The sequence below is a fragment of the Oncorhynchus kisutch genome, unplaced genomic scaffold (genome assembly GCF_002021735.2).
Source record: "Oncorhynchus kisutch isolate 150728-3 unplaced genomic scaffold, Okis_V2 Okis03b-Okis08b_hom, whole genome shotgun sequence".
Classification (NCBI taxonomy): Eukaryota; Metazoa; Chordata; class Actinopteri; order Salmoniformes; family Salmonidae; genus Oncorhynchus; species Oncorhynchus kisutch.
The window spans coordinates 12,828,195-12,849,287 of record NW_022261980.1 but is presented as its reverse complement, the minus strand read 5'-3'; the positions used below and the strand labels follow the sequence as shown (position 1 = coordinate 12,849,287).

The following is a 21,093-nucleotide window of genomic DNA, read 5'->3' as shown; positions in this document are numbered from 1 at the left end:
AGGGGGATATGGGTCTCTAATAGGTCTAACTCAGGGAGGGGGATATGGGTCTCTAGGTCTAACTCAGGGAGGGGGGATATGGGTCTCTAATAGGTCTAACTCAGGGAGGGGGATATGGGTCTCTAGGTCTAACTCAGGGAGGGGGATATGGGTCTCTAGGTCTAACTCAGGGAGGGGGGGGATATGGGTCTCTAATAGGTCTAACTCAGGGAGGGGGGATATGGGTCTCTAGGTCTAACTCAGGGAGGGGGATATGGGTCTCTAGGTCTAACTCAGGGAGGGGGGATATGGGTCTCTAATAGGTCTAACTCAGGGAGGGGGATATGGGTCTCTAATAGGTCTAACTCAGGGAGGGGGAATATGGGTCTCTAATAGGTCTAACTCAGGGAGGGGGATATTGGGTCTCTAATAGGTCTAACTCAGGGAGGGGGGATATGGGTCTCTAATAGGTCTAACTCAGGGAGGGGGATATGGGTCTCTAATAGGTCTAACTCAGGGAGGGGGATATGGGTCTCTAATAGGTCTAACTCAGGGAGGGGGGATATGGGTCTCTAGGTCTAACTCAGGGAGGGGGGATATGGGTCTCTAGGTCTAACTCAGGGAGGGGGGGATATGGGTCTCTAATAGGTCTAACTCAGGGAGGGGGATATGGGTCTCTAATAGGTCTAACTCAGGGAGGGGGATATGGGTCTCTAGGTCTAACTCAGGGAGGGGAATATGGGTCTCTAATAGGTCTAACTCAGGGAGGGGGATATGGGTCTCTAGGTCTAACTCAGGGAGGGGGATATGGGTCTCTAGGTCTAACTCAGGGAGGGGAATATGGGTCTCTAATAGGTCTAACTCAGGGAGGGGAATATGGGTTCTCTAATAGGTCTAACTCAGGGAGGGGAATATGGGTCTCTAATAGGTCTAACTCAGGGAGGGGGATATGGGTCTCTAATAGGTCTAACTCAGGGAGGGGGATATGGGTCTCTAATAGGTCTAACTCAGGGAGGGGGGATATGGGTCTCTAGGTCTAACTCAGGGAGGGGGGATATGGGTCTCTAGGTCTAACTCGGGGAGGGGGATATGGGTCTCTAATAGGTCTAACTCAGGGAGGGGGATATGGGTCTCTAATAGGTCTAACTCAGGGAGGGGGATATGGGTCTCTAGGTCTAACTCAGGGAGGGGAATATGGGTCTCTAATAGGTCTAACTCAGGGAGGGGGATATGGGTCTCTAGGTCTAACTCAGGGAGGGGGATATGGGTCTCTAGGTCTAACTCAGGGAGGGGGATATGGGTCTCCAATAGGTCTAACTCAGGGAGGGGGGATATGGGTTCTCTAATAGGTCTAACTCAGGGAGGGGGATATGGGTCTCTAATAGGTCTAACTCAGGAGGGGGATATGGGTCTCTAGGTCTAACTCAGGAGGGGGGATATGGGTCTCTAATAGGTCTAACTCGGGAGGGGGATATGGGTCTCTAGGTCTAACTCAGGGAGGGGGATATGGGTCCTCTAGGTCTAACTCAGGGAGGGGGGATATGGGTCTCTAATAGGTCTAACTCAGGGAGGGGAATATGGCGTCTCTAGGTCTAACTTCAGGGAGGGGGATACGGTCTCTTAGGTCTAACTCAGGGAGGGGGGATATGGGTCTCTAATAGGTCTAACTCAGGGAGGGGGATATGGGTCTCTAATAGGTCTAACTCAGGGAGGGGAATATGGGTCTCTAATAGGTCTAACTCAGGGAGGGGATATGGGTCTCTAATAGGTCTAACTCAGGGAGGGGGGATATGGGTCTCTAATAGGTCTAACTCAGGGAGGGGGGATATGGGTCTCTAATGGTCTAACTCAGGGAGGGGGATATGGGTCTCTCATAGGTCTAACTCAGGGAGGGGGATATGGGTCTTCTAATAGGTCTAACTCAGGGAGGGGGGATATGGGTCTCTAGGTCTAACTCAGGGAGGGGGGATATGGGTCTCTAATAGGTCAACTCAGGGAGGGGGATATGGGTCTCTAATAGGTCTAACTCAGGGAGGGGATATGGGTCTCTAGGTCTAACTCAGGGAGGGGAATATGGGTCTCTAATAGGTCTAACTCAGGGAGGGGGATATGGGTCTCTAGGTCTAACTCAGGGAGGGGATATGGGTCTCTAGGTCTAACTCAGGGAGGGGAATATGGGTCTCTAATAGGTCTAACTCAGGGAGGGGAATATGGGTCTCTAATAGGTCTAACTCAGGGAGGGGAATATGGGTCTCTAATAGGTCTATCAGGGAGGGGGATATGGGTCTCTAGGTCTAACTCAGGGAGGGGGAATATGGGTCTCTAATAGGTCTAACTCAGGGAGGGGGATATGGGTCTCTAATAGGTCTAACTCAGGGAGGGGAGTATGGGTCTCTAATAGGTCTAACTCAGGGAGGGAATATGGGTCTCTAATAGGTCTAACTCAGGAGGGGGGCGATATGGGTCTCTAATAGGTCTAACTCAGGGAGGGGGATATGGGGTCTCTAATAGGTCTAACTCAGGGAGGGGGGGATATGGGTCTCTAGGTCTAACTCAGGGAGGGGGGATATGGGTCTCTAGATCTAACTCAGGGAGGGGGGATATGGGTCTCTAATAGGTCAACTCAGGGAGGGGGATATGGGTCTCTAATAGGTCTAACTCAGGGAGGGGGATATGGGTCTCTAGGTCTAACTCAGGGAGGGGAATATGGGTCTCTAATAGGTCTAACTCAGGGAGGGGGATATGGGTCTCTAGGTCTAACTCAGGGAGGGGGATATGGGTCTCTAGGTCTAACTCAGGGAGGGGGATATGGGTCTCCAATAGGTCTAACTCAGGGAGGGGGATATGGGTCTCTAATAGGTCTAACTCAGGGAGGGGGATATGGGTCTCTAATAGGTCTAACTCAGGGAGGGGGAAATGGGTCTCTAGGTCTAACTCAGGGAGGGGGGATATGGTCTCTAATAGGTCTAACTCAGGGAGGGGGATATGGGTCTCTAGGTCTAACTCAGGGAGGGGGATATGGGTCTCTAGGTCTAACTCAGGGGAGGGGGGATATGGGTCTCTAATAGGTCTAACTCAGGGAGGGGGGATATGGGTCTCTAGGTCTAACTCAGGGAGGGGGATATGGGTCTCTAGGTCTAACTCAGGGAGGGGGGATATGGGTCTCTAATAGGTCTAACTCAGGGAGGGGGATATGGGTCTCTAATAGGTCTAACTCAGGGAGGGGAATATGGGTCTCTAATAGGTCTAACTCAGGGAGGGGGATATGGGTCTCTAATAGGTCTAACTCAGGGAGGGGGGATATGGGTCTCTAATAGGTCTAACTCAGGGAGGGGGATATGGGTCTCTAATAGGTCTAACTCAGGGAGGGGGATATGGGTCTCTAATAGGTCTAACTCAGGGAGGGGGGATATGGGTCTCTAGGTCTAACTCAGGGAGGGGGGATATGGGTTCTCTAGGTCTAACTCAGGGAGGGGGGATATGGTCTCTAATAGGTCTAACTCAGGGAGGGGGATATGGTCTCTAATAGGTCTAACTCAGGGAGGGGGATATGGGTCTCTAGGTCTAACTCAGGGAGGGGAATATGGGTCTCTAATAGGTCTAACTCAGGGAGGGGGATATGGGTCTCTAATAGGTCTAACTCAGGGAGGGGGATATGGGTCTCTAATAGGTCTAACTCAGGGAGGGGGGATATGGGTCTCTAGGTCTAACTCAGGGAGGGGGGATATGGGTCTCTAGGTCTAACTCAGGGAGGGGGGATATGGGTCTCTAATAGGTCTAACTCAGGGAGGGGGATATGGGTCTCTAATAGGTCTAACTCAGGGAGGGGGATATGGGTCTCTAGGTCTAACTCAGGGAGGGGAATATGGGTCTCTAATAGGTCTAACTCAGGGAGGGGGATATGGGTCTCTAGGTCTAACTCAGGGAGGGGGATATGGGTCTCTAGGTCTAACTCAGGGAGGGGGGATATGGGTCTCCAATAGGTCTAACTCAGGGAGGGGGATATGGGTCTCTAATAGGTCTAACTCAGGGAGGGGGATATGGGTCTCTAATAGGTCTAACTCAGGGAGGGGGAAATGGGTCTCTAGGTCTAACTCAGGGAGGGGGGATATGGGTCTCTAATAGGTCTAACTCAGGGAGGGGGATATGGGTCTCTAGGTCTAACTCAGGGAGGGGGATATGGGTTCTCTAGGTCTAACTCAGGGAGGGGGGATATGGGTCTCTAATAGGTCTAACTCAGGGAGGGGGGATATGGGTCTCTAGGTCTAACTCAGGGAGGGGGATATGGGTCTCTAGGTCTAACTCAGGGAGGGGGATATGGGTCTCTAATAGGTCTAACTCAGGGAGGGGGATATGGGTCTCTAATAGGTCTAACTCAGGGAGGGGGAATATGGGTCTCTAATAGGTCTAACTCAGGGAGGGGGATATGGGTCTCTAATAGGTCTAACTCAGGGAGGGGGGATATGGGTCTCTAATAGGTCTAACTCAGGGAGGGGGATATGGGTCTCTAATAGGTCTAACTCAGGGAGGGGGATATGGGTCTCTAATAGGTCTAACTCAGGGAGGGGGGATATGGGTCTCTAGGTCTAACTCAGGGAGGGGGGATATGGGTCTCTAGGTCTAACTCAGGGAGGGGGGATATGGGTCTCTAATAGGTCTAACTCAGGGAGGGGGATATGGGTCTCTAATAGGTCTAACTCAGGGAGGGGGATATGGGTCTCTAGGTCTAACTCAGGGAGGGGAATATGGGTCTCTAATAGGTCTAAGTCAGGGAGGGGGATATGGGTCTCTAGGTCTAACTCAGGGAGGGGGATATGGGTCTCTAGGTCTAACTCAGGGAGGGGGGATATGGGTCTCCAATAGGTCTAACTCAGGGAGGGGGATATGGGTCTCTAATAGGTCTAACTCAGGGAGGGGGATATGGGTCTCTAATAGGTCTAACTCAGGGAGGGGGATATGGGTCTCTAGGTCTAACTCAGGGAGGGGGGATATGGGTCTCTAATAGGTCTAACTCAGGGAGGGGGATATGGGTCTCTAGGTCTAACTCAGGGAGGGGGATATGGGTCTCTAGGTCTAACTCAGGGAGGGGGGATATGGGTCTCTAATAGGTCTAACTCAGGGAGGGGGGATATGGGTCTCTAGGTCTAACTCAGGGAGGGGGATATGGGTCTCTAGGTCTAACTCAGGGAGGGGGGATATGGGTCTCTAATAGGTCTAACTCAGGGAGGGGGATATGGGTCTCTAATTGGTCTAACTCAGGGAGGGGAATATGGGTCTCTAATAGGTCTAACTCAGGGAGGGGGATATGGGTCTCTAATAGGTCTAACTCAGGGAGGGGGGGATATGGGTCTCTAATAGGTCTAACTCAGGGAGGGGGATATGGGTCTCTAGGTCTAACTCAGGGAGGGGGATATGGGTCTCTAGGTCTAACTCAGGGAGGGGAATATGGGTCTCTAATAGGTCTAACTCAGGGAGGGGAATATGGGTCTCTAATAGGTCTAACTCAGGGAGGGGAATATGGGTCTCTAATAGGTCTAACTCAGGGAGGGGGATATGGGTCTCTAATAGGTCTAACTCAGGGAGGGGGATATGGGTCTCTAATAGGTCTAACTCAGGGAGGGGAATATGGGTCTCTAATAGGTCTAACTCAGGGAGGGGGATATGGGTCTCTAATAGGTCTAACTCAGGGAGGGGGGATATGGGTCTCTAGGTCTAACTCAGGGAGGGGGGATATGGGTCTCTAGGTCTAACTCAGGGAGGGGGGATATGGGTCTCTAATAGGTCTAACTCAGGGAGGGGGATATGGGTCTCTAGGTCTAACTCAGGGAGGGGGATATGGGTCTCTAGGTCTAACTCAGGGAGGGGGGATATGGTCTCTAATAGGTCTAACTCAGGGAGGGGGATATGGGTCTCTAATAGGTCTAACTCAGGGAGGGGGATATGGGTCTCTAGGTCTAACTCAGGGAGGGGAATATGGGTCTCTAATAGGTCTAACTCAGGGAGGGGGATATGGGTCTCTAATAGGTCTAACTCAGGGAGGGGAGTATGGGTCTCTAATAGGTTCTAACTCAGGGAGGGGAATATGGGTCTCTAATAGGTCTAACTCAGGGAGGGGGATATGGGTCTCTAATAGGTCTAACTCAGGGAGGGGGATATGGGTCTCTAATAGGTCTAACTCAGGGAGGGGGGATATGGGTCTCTAGGTCTAACTCAGGGAGGGGGGATATGGGTCTCTAGGTCTAACTCAGGGAGGGGGGATATGGGTCTCTAATAGGTCTAACTCAGGGAGGGGGATATGGGTCTCTAATAGGTCTAACTCAGGGAGGGGGATATGGGTCTCTAGGTCTAACTCAGGGAGGGGAATATGGGTCTCTAATAGGTCTAACTCAGGGAGGGGGATATGGGTCTCTAGGTCTAACTCAGGGAGGGGGATATGGGTCTCTAGGTCTAACTCAGGGAGGGGGATATGGGTCTCCAATAGGTCTAACTCAGGGAGGGGGATATGGGTCTCTAATAGGTCTAACTCAGGGAGGGGGATATGGGTCTCTAATAGGTCTAACTCAGGGAGGGGGATATGGGTCTCTAGGTCTAACTCAGGGAGGGGGGATATGGGTCTCTAATAGGTCTACTCAGGGAGGGGGATATGGGTCTCTAGGTCTAACTCAGGGAGGGGGATATGGGTCTCTAGGTCTAACTCAGGGAGGGGGGATATGGGTCTCTAATAGGTCTAACTCAGGGAGGGGGGATATGGGTCTCTAGGTCTAACTCAGGGAGGGGGATATGGGTCTCTAGGTCTAACTCAGGGAGGGGGGATATGGGTCTCTAATAGGTCTAACTCAGGGAGGGGGATATGGGTCTCTAATAGGTCTAACTCAGGGAGGGGGATATGGGTCTCTAATAGGTCTAACTCAGGGAGGGGGGATATGGGTCTCTAATAGGTCTAACTCAGGGAGGGGGATATGGGTCTCTAATAGGTCTAACTCAGGGAGGGGGATATGGGTCTCTAATAGGTCTAACTCAGGGAGGGGGGATATGGGTCTCTAGGTCTAACTCAGGGAGGGGGGATATGGGTCTCTAGGTCTAACTCAGGGAGGGGGGATATGGGTCTCTAATAGGTCTAACTCAGGGAGGGGGATATGGGTCTCTAATAGGTCTAACTCAGGGAGGGGGATATGGGTCTCTAGGTCTAACTCAGGGAGGGGAACATGGGTCTCTAATAGGTCTAACTCAGGGAGGGGGATATGGGTCTCTAGGTCTAACTCAGGGAGGGGGATATGGGTCTCTAGGTCTAACTCAGGGAGGGGGGATATGGGTCTCCAATAGGTCTAACTCAGGGAGGGGGATATGGGTCTCTAATAGGTCTAACTCAGGGAGGGGGATATGGGTCTCTAATAGGTCTAACTCAGGGAGGGGGATATGGGTCTCTAGGTCTAACTCAGGGAGGGGGGATATGGGTCTCTAATAGGTCTAACTCAGGGAGGGGGATATGGGTCTCTAGGTCTAACTCAGGGAGGGGGATATGGGTCTCTAGGTCTAACTCAGGGAGGGGGGATATGGGTCTCTAGGTCTAACTCAGGGAGGGGGATATGGGTCTCTAGGTCTAACTCAGGGAGGGGGATATGGGTCTCTAATAGGTCTAACTCAGGGAGGGGGATATGGGTCTCTAATAGGTCTAACTCAGGGAGGGGAATATGGGTCTCTAATAGGTCTAACTCAGGGAGGGGGATATGGGTCTCTAATAGGTCTAACTCAGGGAGGGGGGATATGGGTCTCTAATAGGTCTAACTCAGGGAGGGGGATATGGGTCTCTAGGTCTAACTCAGGGAGGGGGATATGGGTCTCTAGGTCTAACTCAGGGAGGGGAATATGGGTCTCTAATAGGTCTAACTCAGGGAGGGGAATATGGGTCTCTAATAGGTCTAACTCAGGGAGGGGAATATGGGTCTCTAATAGGTCTAACTCAGGGAGGGGGATATGGGTCTCTAATAGGTCTAACTCAGGGAGGGGGATATGGGTCTCTAGGTCTAACTCAGGGAGGGGAATATGGGTCTCTAATAGGTCTAACTCAGGGAGGGGATATGGGTTCTCTAATAGGTCTAACTCAGGGAGGGGGATATGGGTCTCTAATAGGTCTAACTCAGGGAGGGGGATATGGGTCTCTAATAGGTCTAACTCAGGGAGGGGAATATGGGTCTCTAATAGGTCTAACTCAGGGAGGGGGATATGGGTCTCTAATAGGTCTAACTCAGGGAGGGGGGATATGGGTCTCTAGGTCTAACTCAGGGAGGGGGGATATGGGTCTCTAGGTCTAACTCAGGGAGGGGGGATATGGGTCTCTAATAGGTCTAACTCAGAGAGGGGGATATGGGTCTCTAATAGGTCTAACTCAGGGAGGGGGATATGGGTCTCTAATAGGTCTAACTCAGGGAGGGGGATATGGGTCTCTAGGTCTAACTCAGGGAGGGGGGGATATGGGTCTCTAATAGGTCTAACTCAGGGAGGGGGATATGGGTCTCTAGGTCTAACTCAGGGAGGGGGATATGGGTCTCTAGGTCTAACTCAGGGAGGGGGGATATGGGTCTCTAATAGGTCTAACTCAGGGAGGGGGGATATGGGTCTCTAGGTCTAACTCAGGGAGGGGGATATGGGTCTCTAGGTCTAACTCAGGGAGGGGGGATATGGGTCTCTAATAGGTCTAACTCAGGGAGGGGGATATGGGTCTCTAATAGGTCTAACTCAGGGAGGGGAATATGGGTCTCTAATAGGTCTAACTCAGGGAGGGGGATATGGGTCTCTAATAGGTCTAACTCAGGGAGGGGGGATATGGGTCCCTAATAGGTCTAACTCAGGGAGGGGGATATGGGTCTCTAGGTCTAACTCAGGGAGGGGGGATATGGGTCTCTAGGTCTAACTCAGGGAGGGGGATATGGGTCTCTAGGTCTAACTCAGGGAGGGGGATATGGGTCTCTAGGTCTAACTCAGGGAGGGGGGATATGGGTCTCTAGGTCTAACTCAGGGAGGGGGGGATATGGGTCTCTAGGTCTAACTCAGGGAGGGGGATATGGGTCTCTAGGTCTAACTCAGGGAGGGGATATGGGTCTCTAGGTCTAACTCAGGGAGGGGGATATGGGGAGAGTGTGGAAGGCAGATGGTTTGTAAAGGGTTAATAAGTAGATTTTACACCTTTAGAACTAATGTTTTAATTCGTTAATTGAAATTAACCAATTCGTTATTAACTGTTTATTAATGATTCAGAAAATATCCACAAACAAATGACTAACGGTATAAAAACTACTTCTTCTAAACTCTTTCCAACCCCTTTATAAAGTATTATATTATAAAGTATTATTTAATAAAATATTATTTAATAAAATATTATTTAATAAAGTATTATTTTATAAAGTATTATTTAATAAAGTATTATTTAATAAAGTATTATTTAATAAAGTATTATTTATTAAAGTATTATTTAATAAAGTATTATATTATAAAGTATTATTTTATAAGGTATTATTTTATAAAGTATTATTTAATAAAGTATTATTTTATAAAGTATTATTTATTAAAGTATTATTTTATAAGGTATTATTTTATAAGGTATTATTTTATAAGGTATTATTTTATAAGGTATTATTTATAAAGTATTATTTAATAAAGTATTATTTAATAACGTATTATTAGTCTTCAAAATGCAAGACAAAAGAGGGAGCGCTGCTTTGGAATCACGTATGAAGACAAAGAGAGGTGCTCATGGGAGAACGGGGAATAACTAACTAACCAAGTTGCAGCTGTGTCAAAGCATCATACTTCAAAAACAAACAAACGAAGTTGCAGCTGTGTCAAAGCATCATACTTCAAAAACAAACAAAAGTACTTTATTTTATTATTATTATTATTATTATTTATTATATTATTTAAGCCTCTATTCCATGTTCAAAACAGAGAAAAGCACCAACGCGTTACGGCTCACAGGCCTTCTTCATGTCGCAGTGCCTTTAATGTAAGAGTATTACAAAGTAAAGTAACAGTAATCAACAACAGGAGCGTAAGTCTCACCGTCGGGACAGTAGCATCCGTCTAGACACTGCAGCTTGTTGTCGATACACATTCTGTCCACGTTACAGGACACAGGGCAGCAGGTGATGCACTCCTTATACTGCAGACCTGGAGGGCACGGCATCGCTGGGGAACACAGGAAGTGACACCGTGAGACAGGATGTAGCATCACAAGACAGGAAGTGACATTAGCGGGACATGAAGTGATATCACGAGACAGGATGTAACATCACAAGACAGGAAGTGACACCGTGAGACAGGATGTAACATCACAAGACATGAAGTGATATCACGAGACAGGAGGTAACGTTACAAATGTTTGACATTACATTTGTCTTGGGGTTTGTTTCGTGTAATTACATACCATGTGTGACTTGAAGGAATAATATTTTTGGGGGGCAACAAGCCAACTGAAACGGCACTTAATTATCTACACTAAAACTAACTACAGTGTATCCTGCATGCGGGTATGGGTAAATAACGGTATGAAGGGTACCTACCACACTGTGGTATGTGAGTCCTCCAGTCCGTCAGTGGGTGGTCGGCGTGGGCACAGACCCGGGCATACTCCGTGAACACCTGGCATACCACATCACCGTTGGGACCCGACCTTCATTCAGGGCAAGATAAAAGACAGAATATAACTCTTTCACTGAACAGAAGCCAAAGACAGGAAGGCAGGAAGACAGGATGTTACACTGAACAGAAGCCAAAGACAGGTCGGCAGGAAGACAGGATGTTACACTGAACAGAAGCCAAAGACAGGTCGGCAGGAAGACAGGATGTTACACTGAACAGAAGCCAAAGACAGGTCGGCAGGAAGACAGGATGTTACACTGACGTTTACAACACATACTAAACACTAAAAGTGGAAGGGATGTAGTTTATAACAGGTACTAAACACTAACAGTGGAAGGGATGTAGTTTACAACAGGTACTAAACACTAAAAGTGGAAGGGATGTAGAAGTTTCTATTTTTGCAGTTTTCATCACGTACAAAAATGATTCTAGAAATGTTCCTAGCTGTAATATTTGTAGACTAGTTATTACTAACAAACAGAGGTCGTTGGTGACCAGTTATTACTAACAGACAGAGGTCGTTGGTGACTAGTTATTACTAACAGACAGAGGTCGTTGGTGACTAGTTATTACTAACAGACAGAGGTCGTTGGTGACTAGTTATTACTAACAGAGGTCGTTGGTGACTAGTTATTACTAACAGACAGAGGTCGTTGGTGACTAGTTATTACTAACAGACAGAGGTCGTTGGTGACTAGTTATTACTAACAGAGGTCGTTGGTGACTAGTTATTACTAACAGAGGTCGTTGGTGACTAGTTATTACTAACAGACAGAGGTCGTTGGTGACTAGTTATTACTAACAGAGGTCGTTGGTGACTAGTTATTACTAACAGAGGTCGTTGGTGACTAGTTATTACTAACAGAGGTCGTTGGTGACTAGTTATTACTAACAGACAGAGGTCGTTGGTGACTAGTTATTACTAACAGAGGTCGTTGGTGACTAGTTATTACTAACAGAGGTCGTTGGTGACTAGTTATTACTAACAGACAGAGGTCGTTGGTGACTAGTTATTACTAACAGAGGTCTTTGGTGACTAGTTATTACTAACAGTCAGAGGTCGTTGGTGACTAGTTATTACTAACTGAGGTCGTTGGTGACTAGTTATTACTAACAGACAGAGGTCGTTGGTGACTAGTTATTACTAACAGAGGTCGTTGGTGACTAGTTATTACTTACAGACAGAGGTCGTTGGTGACTAGTCAGTACTAACAGACAGAGGTCGTTGGTGACTTGTCAGTACTAACAGACAGATGTCGTTAGTGACTAGTTATTACTTACAGACAGAGGTCGTTGGTGACTAGTCAGTACTAACAGACAGAGGTCGTTGGTGACTTGTCAGTACTAACAGACCAGATGTCGTTAGTGACTAGTCAGTACTAACAGACAGAGGTCATTGGTGACTAGTTATTACTAACAGACAGAGGTCGTTGGTGACTAGTTATTACTAACAGAGGTCGTTGGTGACTAGTTATTACTAACAGACAGAGGTCGTTGGTGACTAGTTATTACTAACAGAGGTCGTTGGTGACTAGTTATTACTAACAGACAGAGGTCGTTGGTGACTAGTTATTACTAACAGAGGTCGTTGGTGACTAGTTATTACTAACAGACAGAGGTCGTTGGTGACTAGTTATTACTAACAGAGGTCGTTGGTGACTAGTTATTACTAACAGAGGTCATGGTGACTAGTCAGTACTTACAGACAGAGGTCGTTGGTGACTAGTTATTACTAACAGACAGAGGTCGTTAATGACTAGTCAGTACTTACAGACAGAGGTCGTTGGTGACTAGTTATTATTAACAGAGGTCGTTGGTGACTAGTCAGTACTTACAGACAGAGGTCGTTGGTGACTAGTCAGTACTTACAGACAGAGGTCGTTGGTGACTAGTCAGTACTTACAGACAGAGGTCGTTGGTGACTAGTCAGTACTTACAGACAGAGGTCATTGGTGACTAGTTATTACTAACAGACAGAGGTCGTTGGTGACTAGTTATTACTAACAGACAGAGGTCGTTGGTGACTAGTTATTACTAACAGAGGTCGTTGGTGACTAGTTATTACTAACAGACAGAGGTCGTTGGTGACTAGTTATTACTAACAGAGGTCGTTGGTGACTAGTTATTACTAACAGACAGAGGTCGTTGGTGACTAGTCAGTACTTACAGACAGAGGTCGTTGGTGACTAGTTATTACTAACAGAGGTCATGGTGACTAGTCAGTACTTACAGACAGAGGTCGTTGGTGACTAGTTATTACTAACAGACAGAGGTCGTTAATGACTAGTCAGTACTTACAGACAGAGGTCGTTGGTGACTAGTTATTATTAACAGAGGTCGTTGGTGACTAGTCAGTACTTACAGACAGAGGTCGTTGGTGACTAGTCAGTACTTACAGACAGAGGTCGTTGGTGACTAGTCAGTACTTACAGACAGAGGTCGTTGGAGCAGCTAGCCATGTAAGACAGAGGACTGACAAACTCATGACAGCCTGTAAATGGTTCCTCCAGAAGCATTGCACACACCTCCTCCACTTTCTGTCACGGTGAAAACAAAGTAAGATCCAAGTTTACCTCACACAAACCCAGAACAGGAAATGAATCACACAAACCCAGAACAGGAAATAAATCACTCAAACCCAGAACAGGAAATGAATCACACAAACCCAGAACAGGAAATTAATCACACAAACCCAGAACAGGAAAATAAAGAACACACACAGAGTTAGAGTAGTTCAATTTAGGATAATTAAATCTAAAAAAGTGTGGTTAGTAAGATTCAAAAATGTCCTTTTTAAATAATTGTGGTCCCTCAGGTAGAGACTGAGAACCACTGGTCCAAGCAGAGACTTGGCAGATAGCAGCACCAGAGATGTCTTCTTAACACAATCACTACCTGTAGGTGAGGTTAAGGTCAGGGTTATTCACTACCTGTATGTGAGGTTAAGGTCAGGGTCAAGGTTATTCACTACCTGTATGTGAGGTTAAGGTCAGGGTCAAGGTTATTCACTTCCTGTATGTGAGGTTAAGGTCAGGGTCAGGGTTATTCACTACCTGTATGTGAGGTTAAGGTCAGGGTCAGGGTTATTCACTTCCTGTATGTGAGGTTAAGGTCAGGGTCAGGGTTATTCACTACCTGTATGTGAGGGTTAAGGTCAGGGTTATTCACTACCTGTATGTGAGGGTTAAGGTCAGGGTTATTCACTACCTGTATGTGAGGTTAAGGTCAGGGTTATTCACTACCTGTATGTGAGGGTTAAGGTCAGGGTTATTCACTACCTGTATGTGAGGGTTAAGGTCAGGGTTATTCATTACCTGTATGTGAGGTTCAGGTTTACTCACCAGTAGTATGTGTGGTTCAGGGTTACTCACCAGTAGTATGTGTGGGTCAGGGTTACTCACCAGTAGTATGTGTGGTTCAGGGTTACACACCAGTAGTATGTGTGGGTCAGGGTTACTCACCAGTAGTATGTGTGGTTCAGGGTTACTCACCAGTAGTATGTGTGGGTCAGGGTTACTCACCAGTAGTATGTGTGGGTCAGGGTTACTCACCAGTAGTATGTGTGGGTCAGGGTTACTCACCAGTAGTATGTGTGGGTCAGGGTTACTCACCAGTAGTATGTGTGGTTCAGGGTTACTCACCAGTAGTATGTGAGGGTCAGGGTTACTCACCAGTAGTATGTGAGGGTCAGGGTTACTCACCAGTAGTATGTGTGGGTCAGGGTTACTCACCAGTCGTATGTGTGGGTCAGGGTTACTCACCAGTAGTATGTGTGGGTCAGGGTTACTCACCAGTAGTATGTGTGGGTCAGGGTTACTCACCAGTAGTATGTGTGGGTCAGGGTTACTCACCAGTAGTATGTGTGGGTCAGGGTTACTCACCAGTAGTATGTGTGGATCAGGGTTACTCACCAGTAGTATGTGTGGGTCAGGGTTACTCACCAGTAGTATGTGTGGGTCAGGGTTACTCACCAGTAGTATGTGTGGGTCAGGGTTACTCACCAGTAGTATGTGTGGTTCAGGGTTACTCACCAGTAGTATGTGTGGTTCAGGGTTACTCACCAGTAGTATGTGTGGGTCAGGGTTACTCAACAGTAGTATGTGAGGGTCAGGGTTAGTCAACAGTAGTATGTGTGGGTCAGGGTTACTCAACAGTAGTATGTGTGGGTCAGGGTTACTCACCAGTAGTATGTGTGGGTCAGGGTTACTCACCAGTAGTATGTGTGGTTCAGGGTTACTCACCAGTAGTATGTGTGGGTCAGGGTTATACTCACCAGTAGTATGTGTGGGTCACGTGAGGCGCAGGGCGAGGGGAACATGAAGGGCACCATGGGACACCTGACCTGGTGAAGCTCCTCCTCCACCCAGCTGTTCCCAAACATGGACAGGTCCTCCGTCACCACACCTGTATGGGAAGACAGGCGGAACACAGCCGGACGTTACCACCGCTACAAGATGTTGTTCCAGCCCTACTTCTAACACACCTGATTGTAGCAGTAAGGTGCTCTTCAGGACCTTGACCACCTGATTGTAGCAGTAAGGTGCTCTTCAGGACCTTGACCACCTGATTGTAGCAGTAAGGTGCTCTTCGGGACCTTAATCACCTGATTGTAGCAGTAAGGTGCTCTTCAGTACCTTGACCACCTGATTGTAGCAGTAAGGTGCTCTTCAGGACCTTGACCACCTGATTGTAGCAGTAAGGTGCTCTTCAGGACCTTGATCAGCTGATTGTAGCAGTAAGGTGCTCTTCAGAACCTTGACCACCTGATTGTAGCAGTAAGGTGCTCTTCAGGACCTTGATCAGCTGATTGTAGCAGTAAGGTGCTCTTCAGTACCTTGACCACCTGATTGTAGCAGTAAGGTGCTCTTCAGGACCTTGACCACCTGATTGTAGCAGTAAGGTGCTCTTCGGGACCTTGATCACCTGATTGTAGCAGTAAGGTGCTCTTCAGGACCTTGATCAGCTGAATCAGGGGTGTTACAGCAGAGATGGAGCAAAAGCCTGCACCCCTGTGAGCTTTCCAGAGGGAGGGGCCACCATTACTGGATCTGACCTGTGACTGTCCTCTCTTTCTCTGTTCTTACCGTAGCTGGTCTTCAGTCCCTCCTCTACTGTTCTCGCTTTCTCTGTTCTTACCGTAGCTGGTCTTCAGGTCATCCTGTACGTCTGCGTTGAAGTTGCCACACAGACCGCAGGTCCTGCCCACCCACTCTGGGCTCAGCTTGATGTAGACAGAGCCACTGTGTCCGTCCCAGGCCAGGGTGAAGCCATGTTGCTGGGTCACCAAGACATAGCGGGAGATCTTCTCCAGCTCCACGTCATGGATGTGGTGAGGCAGCTGGACACTGCATGGTGGGAGAAGGAGAGAAGGAGGAGAGGAGGATGGGAGGAGGAGAGGAGGGCGGGAGGAGGAGAGGAGAGGAGGACGGTAGGAGGAGAGAAGGAGGACGGGGGAAGAGGAGGAGAGGAGGACAGAAGGAGGAGAGAAGGATGGGAGGAGGGGATGAGGAGAGAAGGACGGGAGGAGGAGAGGAGGACGGGAGGAGGAGAGAAGTAGGGGAAGAGGAGAGGAGGAGGAGGAGGAGGAGGAGGAGGAGGAGGAGGAGGAGGTCCGGGAGGAGGTGGAGAGGAGGACGGGAGGAGGAGAGAAGGACGGGAGGAGGAGAAAAGGAGGAGAGGAGGACGGGAGGAGAAGGACAGGAGGAGGAGAGAAGGAGGAGAGGAGGAGAGGAGGAGAGGAGGAGGAGAGAAGGAGGGGAGGAGAAGAGGAGGAGGAGAGGAGGATGGGAGTAGGAGAGAAGGAGGAGAGGAGGAGAGAAGGAGGGGAGGAGGAGAGGAGGAGGTGGAGAGGAGGACGGGAGAAGGAAAGAAGGATGGGAGGAGGAGAGGAGGACGGGAGGAGGTGGAGAGGAGGATGAAGAGAGAAGGAGGAGAGGAGGACGGGAGGAGGTGGAGAGGAGGACGAAGAGAGAAGGAGGAGAGGAGGATGGGAAGAGGAGAGAAGGAGGAGAGGAGGACAGGAGGAGGAGAGAAGGAGGGGAGGAGGAGAGGAGGAGGAGAGGAGGATGGGAGTAGGAGAGAAGGAGGAGGATGGGAGGAGGAGAGGATGAGAGGAGGAGGAGAGGAGGAGAGGAGAGGTCAAATCAGTCAACCAGGGTTCTCTAAGTGTGTACAGTCGTGGCCAAAAGTTTTGAGAATGGCACAAATATTTATTTTCACAAAGTTTGCTGCTTCAGTGTCTTTAGATATTTTTGTCAGATGTTACTATGGAATACTGAAGTATAATTACAAGCATTTCATAAGTGTCAAAGGCTTTTATTGACAATTACATGAAGTTGATGCATGGAGTCAATATTTGCAGTGTTGACCCTTCTTTTTCAAGATCTCTGCAATCCTCCCTGGCATGCTGTCAATTAACTTCTGAGCCACATCCTGACTGATGGCAGCCCATTCTTGCATAATCAATGTTTGGAGTTTGTCCGAATTTGTGGGGTTTTGTTTGTCCACCCACCTCTTGAGGATTGACCACAAGTTCTCAATGGGATTAAGGTCTAGGGAGTTTCCTGGCCATGGACCCAAAATATCGATGTTTTGTTCTCCGAGACACTTAGTTATCACTTTTGCCTCATGGCAAGGTGCTCCATCATGCTGGAAAAGGCATTGTTCGTCACCAAACTGTTCCTGGATGGTTGGGAGAAGTTGCTCTCTGAGGATGTGTTGGTACCATTCTTTATTCATGACTGTGTTCTTAGGCAAAATTGTGAGTGAGCCCACTCCCTTGGCTGAGAAGCAACCCCACACATGAATGGTCTCAGGATGCTTTACTGTTGGCATGACACAGGACTGATGGTAGCGCTCACCTTGTATTCTCGGGACAAGCTTTTTTCTGGATGCCCCAAACAATCGGAAAGGGGATTCATCAGAGAAAATGACTTTACCCCAGTCCTCAGCAGTCCAATCCCTGTACCTTTTGCAGAATATCAGTCTGTCCCTGGTGCCGTTCTTGACACCAGGCCACCCTCCAAAAGTCTTTGCCTCACTGTGCGTGCAGATGCCTGCCTGCTGCCATTCCTGAGCAAGCTCTGTACTGGTGGTGCCCTGATCCCGCAGCTGAATCAACTTTAGGAGACGGTCCTGGCGCTTGCTGGACTTTCTTGGGCACCCTGAAGCCTTCTTTACAACAATTGAACCGCTCTCCTTGAAGTTCTTGATGATCCGATAAGTGGTTGATTTAGGTGCAATCTTACTGGCAACAATATCCTTGCCCGTGAAGCCCTTTTTGTGCATAGAAATAATGACGGCGCGTATTTCCTTGCAGGTAACCATGGTTGACAGAGGAAGAACAATGATTCCAAGCACCACCCTCCTTTTGAAGATTCCAGTCTATTCGAACTCAATCAGCATGACAGAGTGACCTCCAGCCTTGTCCTCGTCAACACACACCTGTGTTAATGAGAGAATCACTGACATGATGTCAGGCAGGGCAGGGCTGAAATGCAGTGGAAATGTTTTGGGGGGGATTCTGTTCATTTGCATGGCAAAGACGGACTTTGCAATTAATTGCAATTTATCTAATCACACTTCATAACATTCTGGAATTTATGCAAATTGCCATCATACAAACAGAGGCAGCAGATTTGTGAAAATGTATTTTTGTGTCATTCTCAAAACTTTTGGCCACGATTGTAGGTCTTTCATTCACTCTTATTCTGGACCTCAATTAGTTGAGACAGACCAGGAGTTGGACATCTGAAAGCATGCACACCCACTACCTCTCTTCCAGTTCGGGTCAAGACCGGGAGGGGTCCGAGACCAAGTTGTCATAGTTTCTGTTCGATTTGATTGGTTCCCGCTGGAGGGCACCCTTACCTTGTTTTCTAGTTTCCACAGTTACCCTGATCATTACTTATTGGTTTCACCTGTGGTTTAATTACCTTCTCTGTTCACCTGGTTGCCGTGCTGTTTAGGTTCCTCTGTTGTCCTGTATCTGTGCTTAGGTCTCGTGTTTTGTTTAGTTTACTCTTGTGCTTTTGCCTTGTTTTCCGTCAAGACTTGAAGTAAAAGATCTGGATGTACCCTCATCTCTGCTTGCTGTGTTTAACTGCGTCTGGGTTCCAGTTCGTACCAGCATTATTGTAACACAAGTCAAGAACGATACAAGTCCAATTTCAAGACCACGGTTGTAAATGTGTCAAATCACCATGATATCAAGATCTCAAAATGTCCAGTATTTCTGTGGTCATATTTCAGAAGAACAAATGGACTCTTTAGATATTCTGAATGGTGATGAAATGGATGCTGAGGACAAACAGAGAGACACTCTACACATTATCACTAACCCACTGATTTAATTTGATTTGAAACAGGTCTATAACAGATGAAAAGACTTAAGTAGATTCCATCTCCCCCCCTGGTCTCCTCTTACTAAATAGAGCTGTGAAACAATGTCTTATCTACCAGCAAATCAAGGACATTCTGACCACCGCCATAATGTTTGAGGATATTTTTCAACAACAGTGAAGGACAGTAATGTTATGAGTAAAGTAGAAAGCCCAGGCAGGTTTTAATAGTCGATGAGATATTGTGTCATGAAAAGAGTGTGGATATTTGGCCGTGGCGAAGAGGTTTTATGGACCGACTGAATGAGAGCTGGTAATTATATGATTTTTACTCCGGTGGCTCCGGTTGGACTCGGCAAGAAATTACGAGAACTCGTTGTCCGAGACTGAGTCAAGACCGAGTAAAAACACAGAGACAAGACCTCAATATGTTGTCTGGAGACCAGACTCACTACAACACTGCCTGAGTTATATGGACACAACGGGACAAGACCTCAATATGTTGTCTGGGGACCAGACACACTACAACACATTGTGATGTCACAACGGAGACCAGACTCACTATAACACATTGTGATGTCACAACGGAGACCAGACTCACTACAACACATTGTGATGTCACAACAGAGACCAGACTCATTACAACACATTGTGATGTCACAACGGAGACCAGACTCACTACAACACATTGTGATGTCACAACAGAGACCAGACTCATTACAACACATTGTGATGTCACAACGGAGACCAGACTCACTACAACACATTGTGATGTCACAACGGAGACCAGATTCACTACAACACATTGTGATGTCACAACGGAGAGCAGACTCACTACAACACATTGTGATGTCACAACGGAGAGCAGACTCACGACAACACATTGTGATGTCACAACGGAGACCAGACTCACTACAACACATTGTGATGTCACAACGGAGACCAGACTCATTACAACACATTGTGATGTCACAACAGAGACCAGACTCACTACAACACATTGTGATGTCACAACGGAGACCAGACTCACTACAAACATTGTGATGTCACAACGGAGACCAGACTCATTACAACACATTGTGATGTCACAACGGAGAGCAGACTCACTACAACACATTGTGATGTCACAACGGAGACCAGACTCACTACAACACATTGTGATGTCACAACGGAGACAGACTCACTACAACACATTGTGATGTCACAACGGAGACCAGACTCACTACAACACATTGTGATGTCACAACGGAGAGCAGACTCACTACAACACATTGTGATGTCACAACGGAGACCAGACTCACTACAACACATTGTGATGTCACAACGGAGACCAGACTCACTACAACACATTGTGATGTCACAACGGAGAGCAGACTCACGACAACACATTGTGATGTCACAACGGAGAGCAGACTCACGACAACACATTGTGATGTCACAACGGAGAGCAGACTCACGACAACACATTGTGATGTCACAACGGAGAGCACTTCATTTTAACACCTTTCTCAGCTCTTATTTTACATCTGCTTATAAAACATTTATTAAACAAACCTGTAATCAATCAATCAACCAATCAATCAGTCGATCAAATCAATCGATTACCTCTGTCCCTTGAAGGTAACTTTGGACCTGTGCAACCTGATCTCTCCTTCCCAGGGCAGGAAGAGACTAACTGACCGCGTGCAGGAGTAGGGAGACGAGCGGCAGTCTGGGTCATTGTGGACCTGTAAAATCAACAGAATAGACTGTTTATTCATTTATAAAACTTTTTAGTTAGTTAGTTGATAATAACAAATAAGTAAATACAATAAATAAAATACAGAGACATTTAGATCAACGACATCGCTACCGTACACAACATGAACCGAGAAACAAGTGACCAGACCGAACAAGACCAACAGTCCCACCACACCCCCCCCCAACCCCAACCTCACACACCACAACTCCAGAAATGTAAAACCCCAGGGCATTCCCAAATCATATGGAAAACATGTACCAGGAGCCCCCCTGAGGGCACAGTGAGCAATTTGGGGATTGTCTAGCTTTCATCTTGAATGGTTAGTGTGGGGTGCAGTTCAATTCTACGGGGGTTGCTCGATTCGATTCATATGTTGGACCAAACTCTGGTCCAACAGGT

The 21,093-nt window shown here is 47.6% G+C and overlaps 1 protein-coding gene across 1 annotated transcript in view; it reads right to left on the bottom strand.

Moving 5' to 3' along the window:
* The window catches only part of LOC109886615 (otogelin-like), a 146,547-nt gene that overhangs the window by 124,062 nt on the left and 1,392 nt on the right, over positions 1-21,093 (bottom strand). The window contains 5 exon segments of the mRNA XM_031812411.1: positions 10,036-10,161; positions 10,536-10,645; positions 14,856-15,018; positions 15,751-15,959; positions 20,559-20,680. Coding sequence (XP_031668271.1) covers positions 10,036-10,161; positions 10,536-10,645; positions 14,856-15,018; positions 15,751-15,959; positions 20,559-20,680 — 730 coding nt within the window.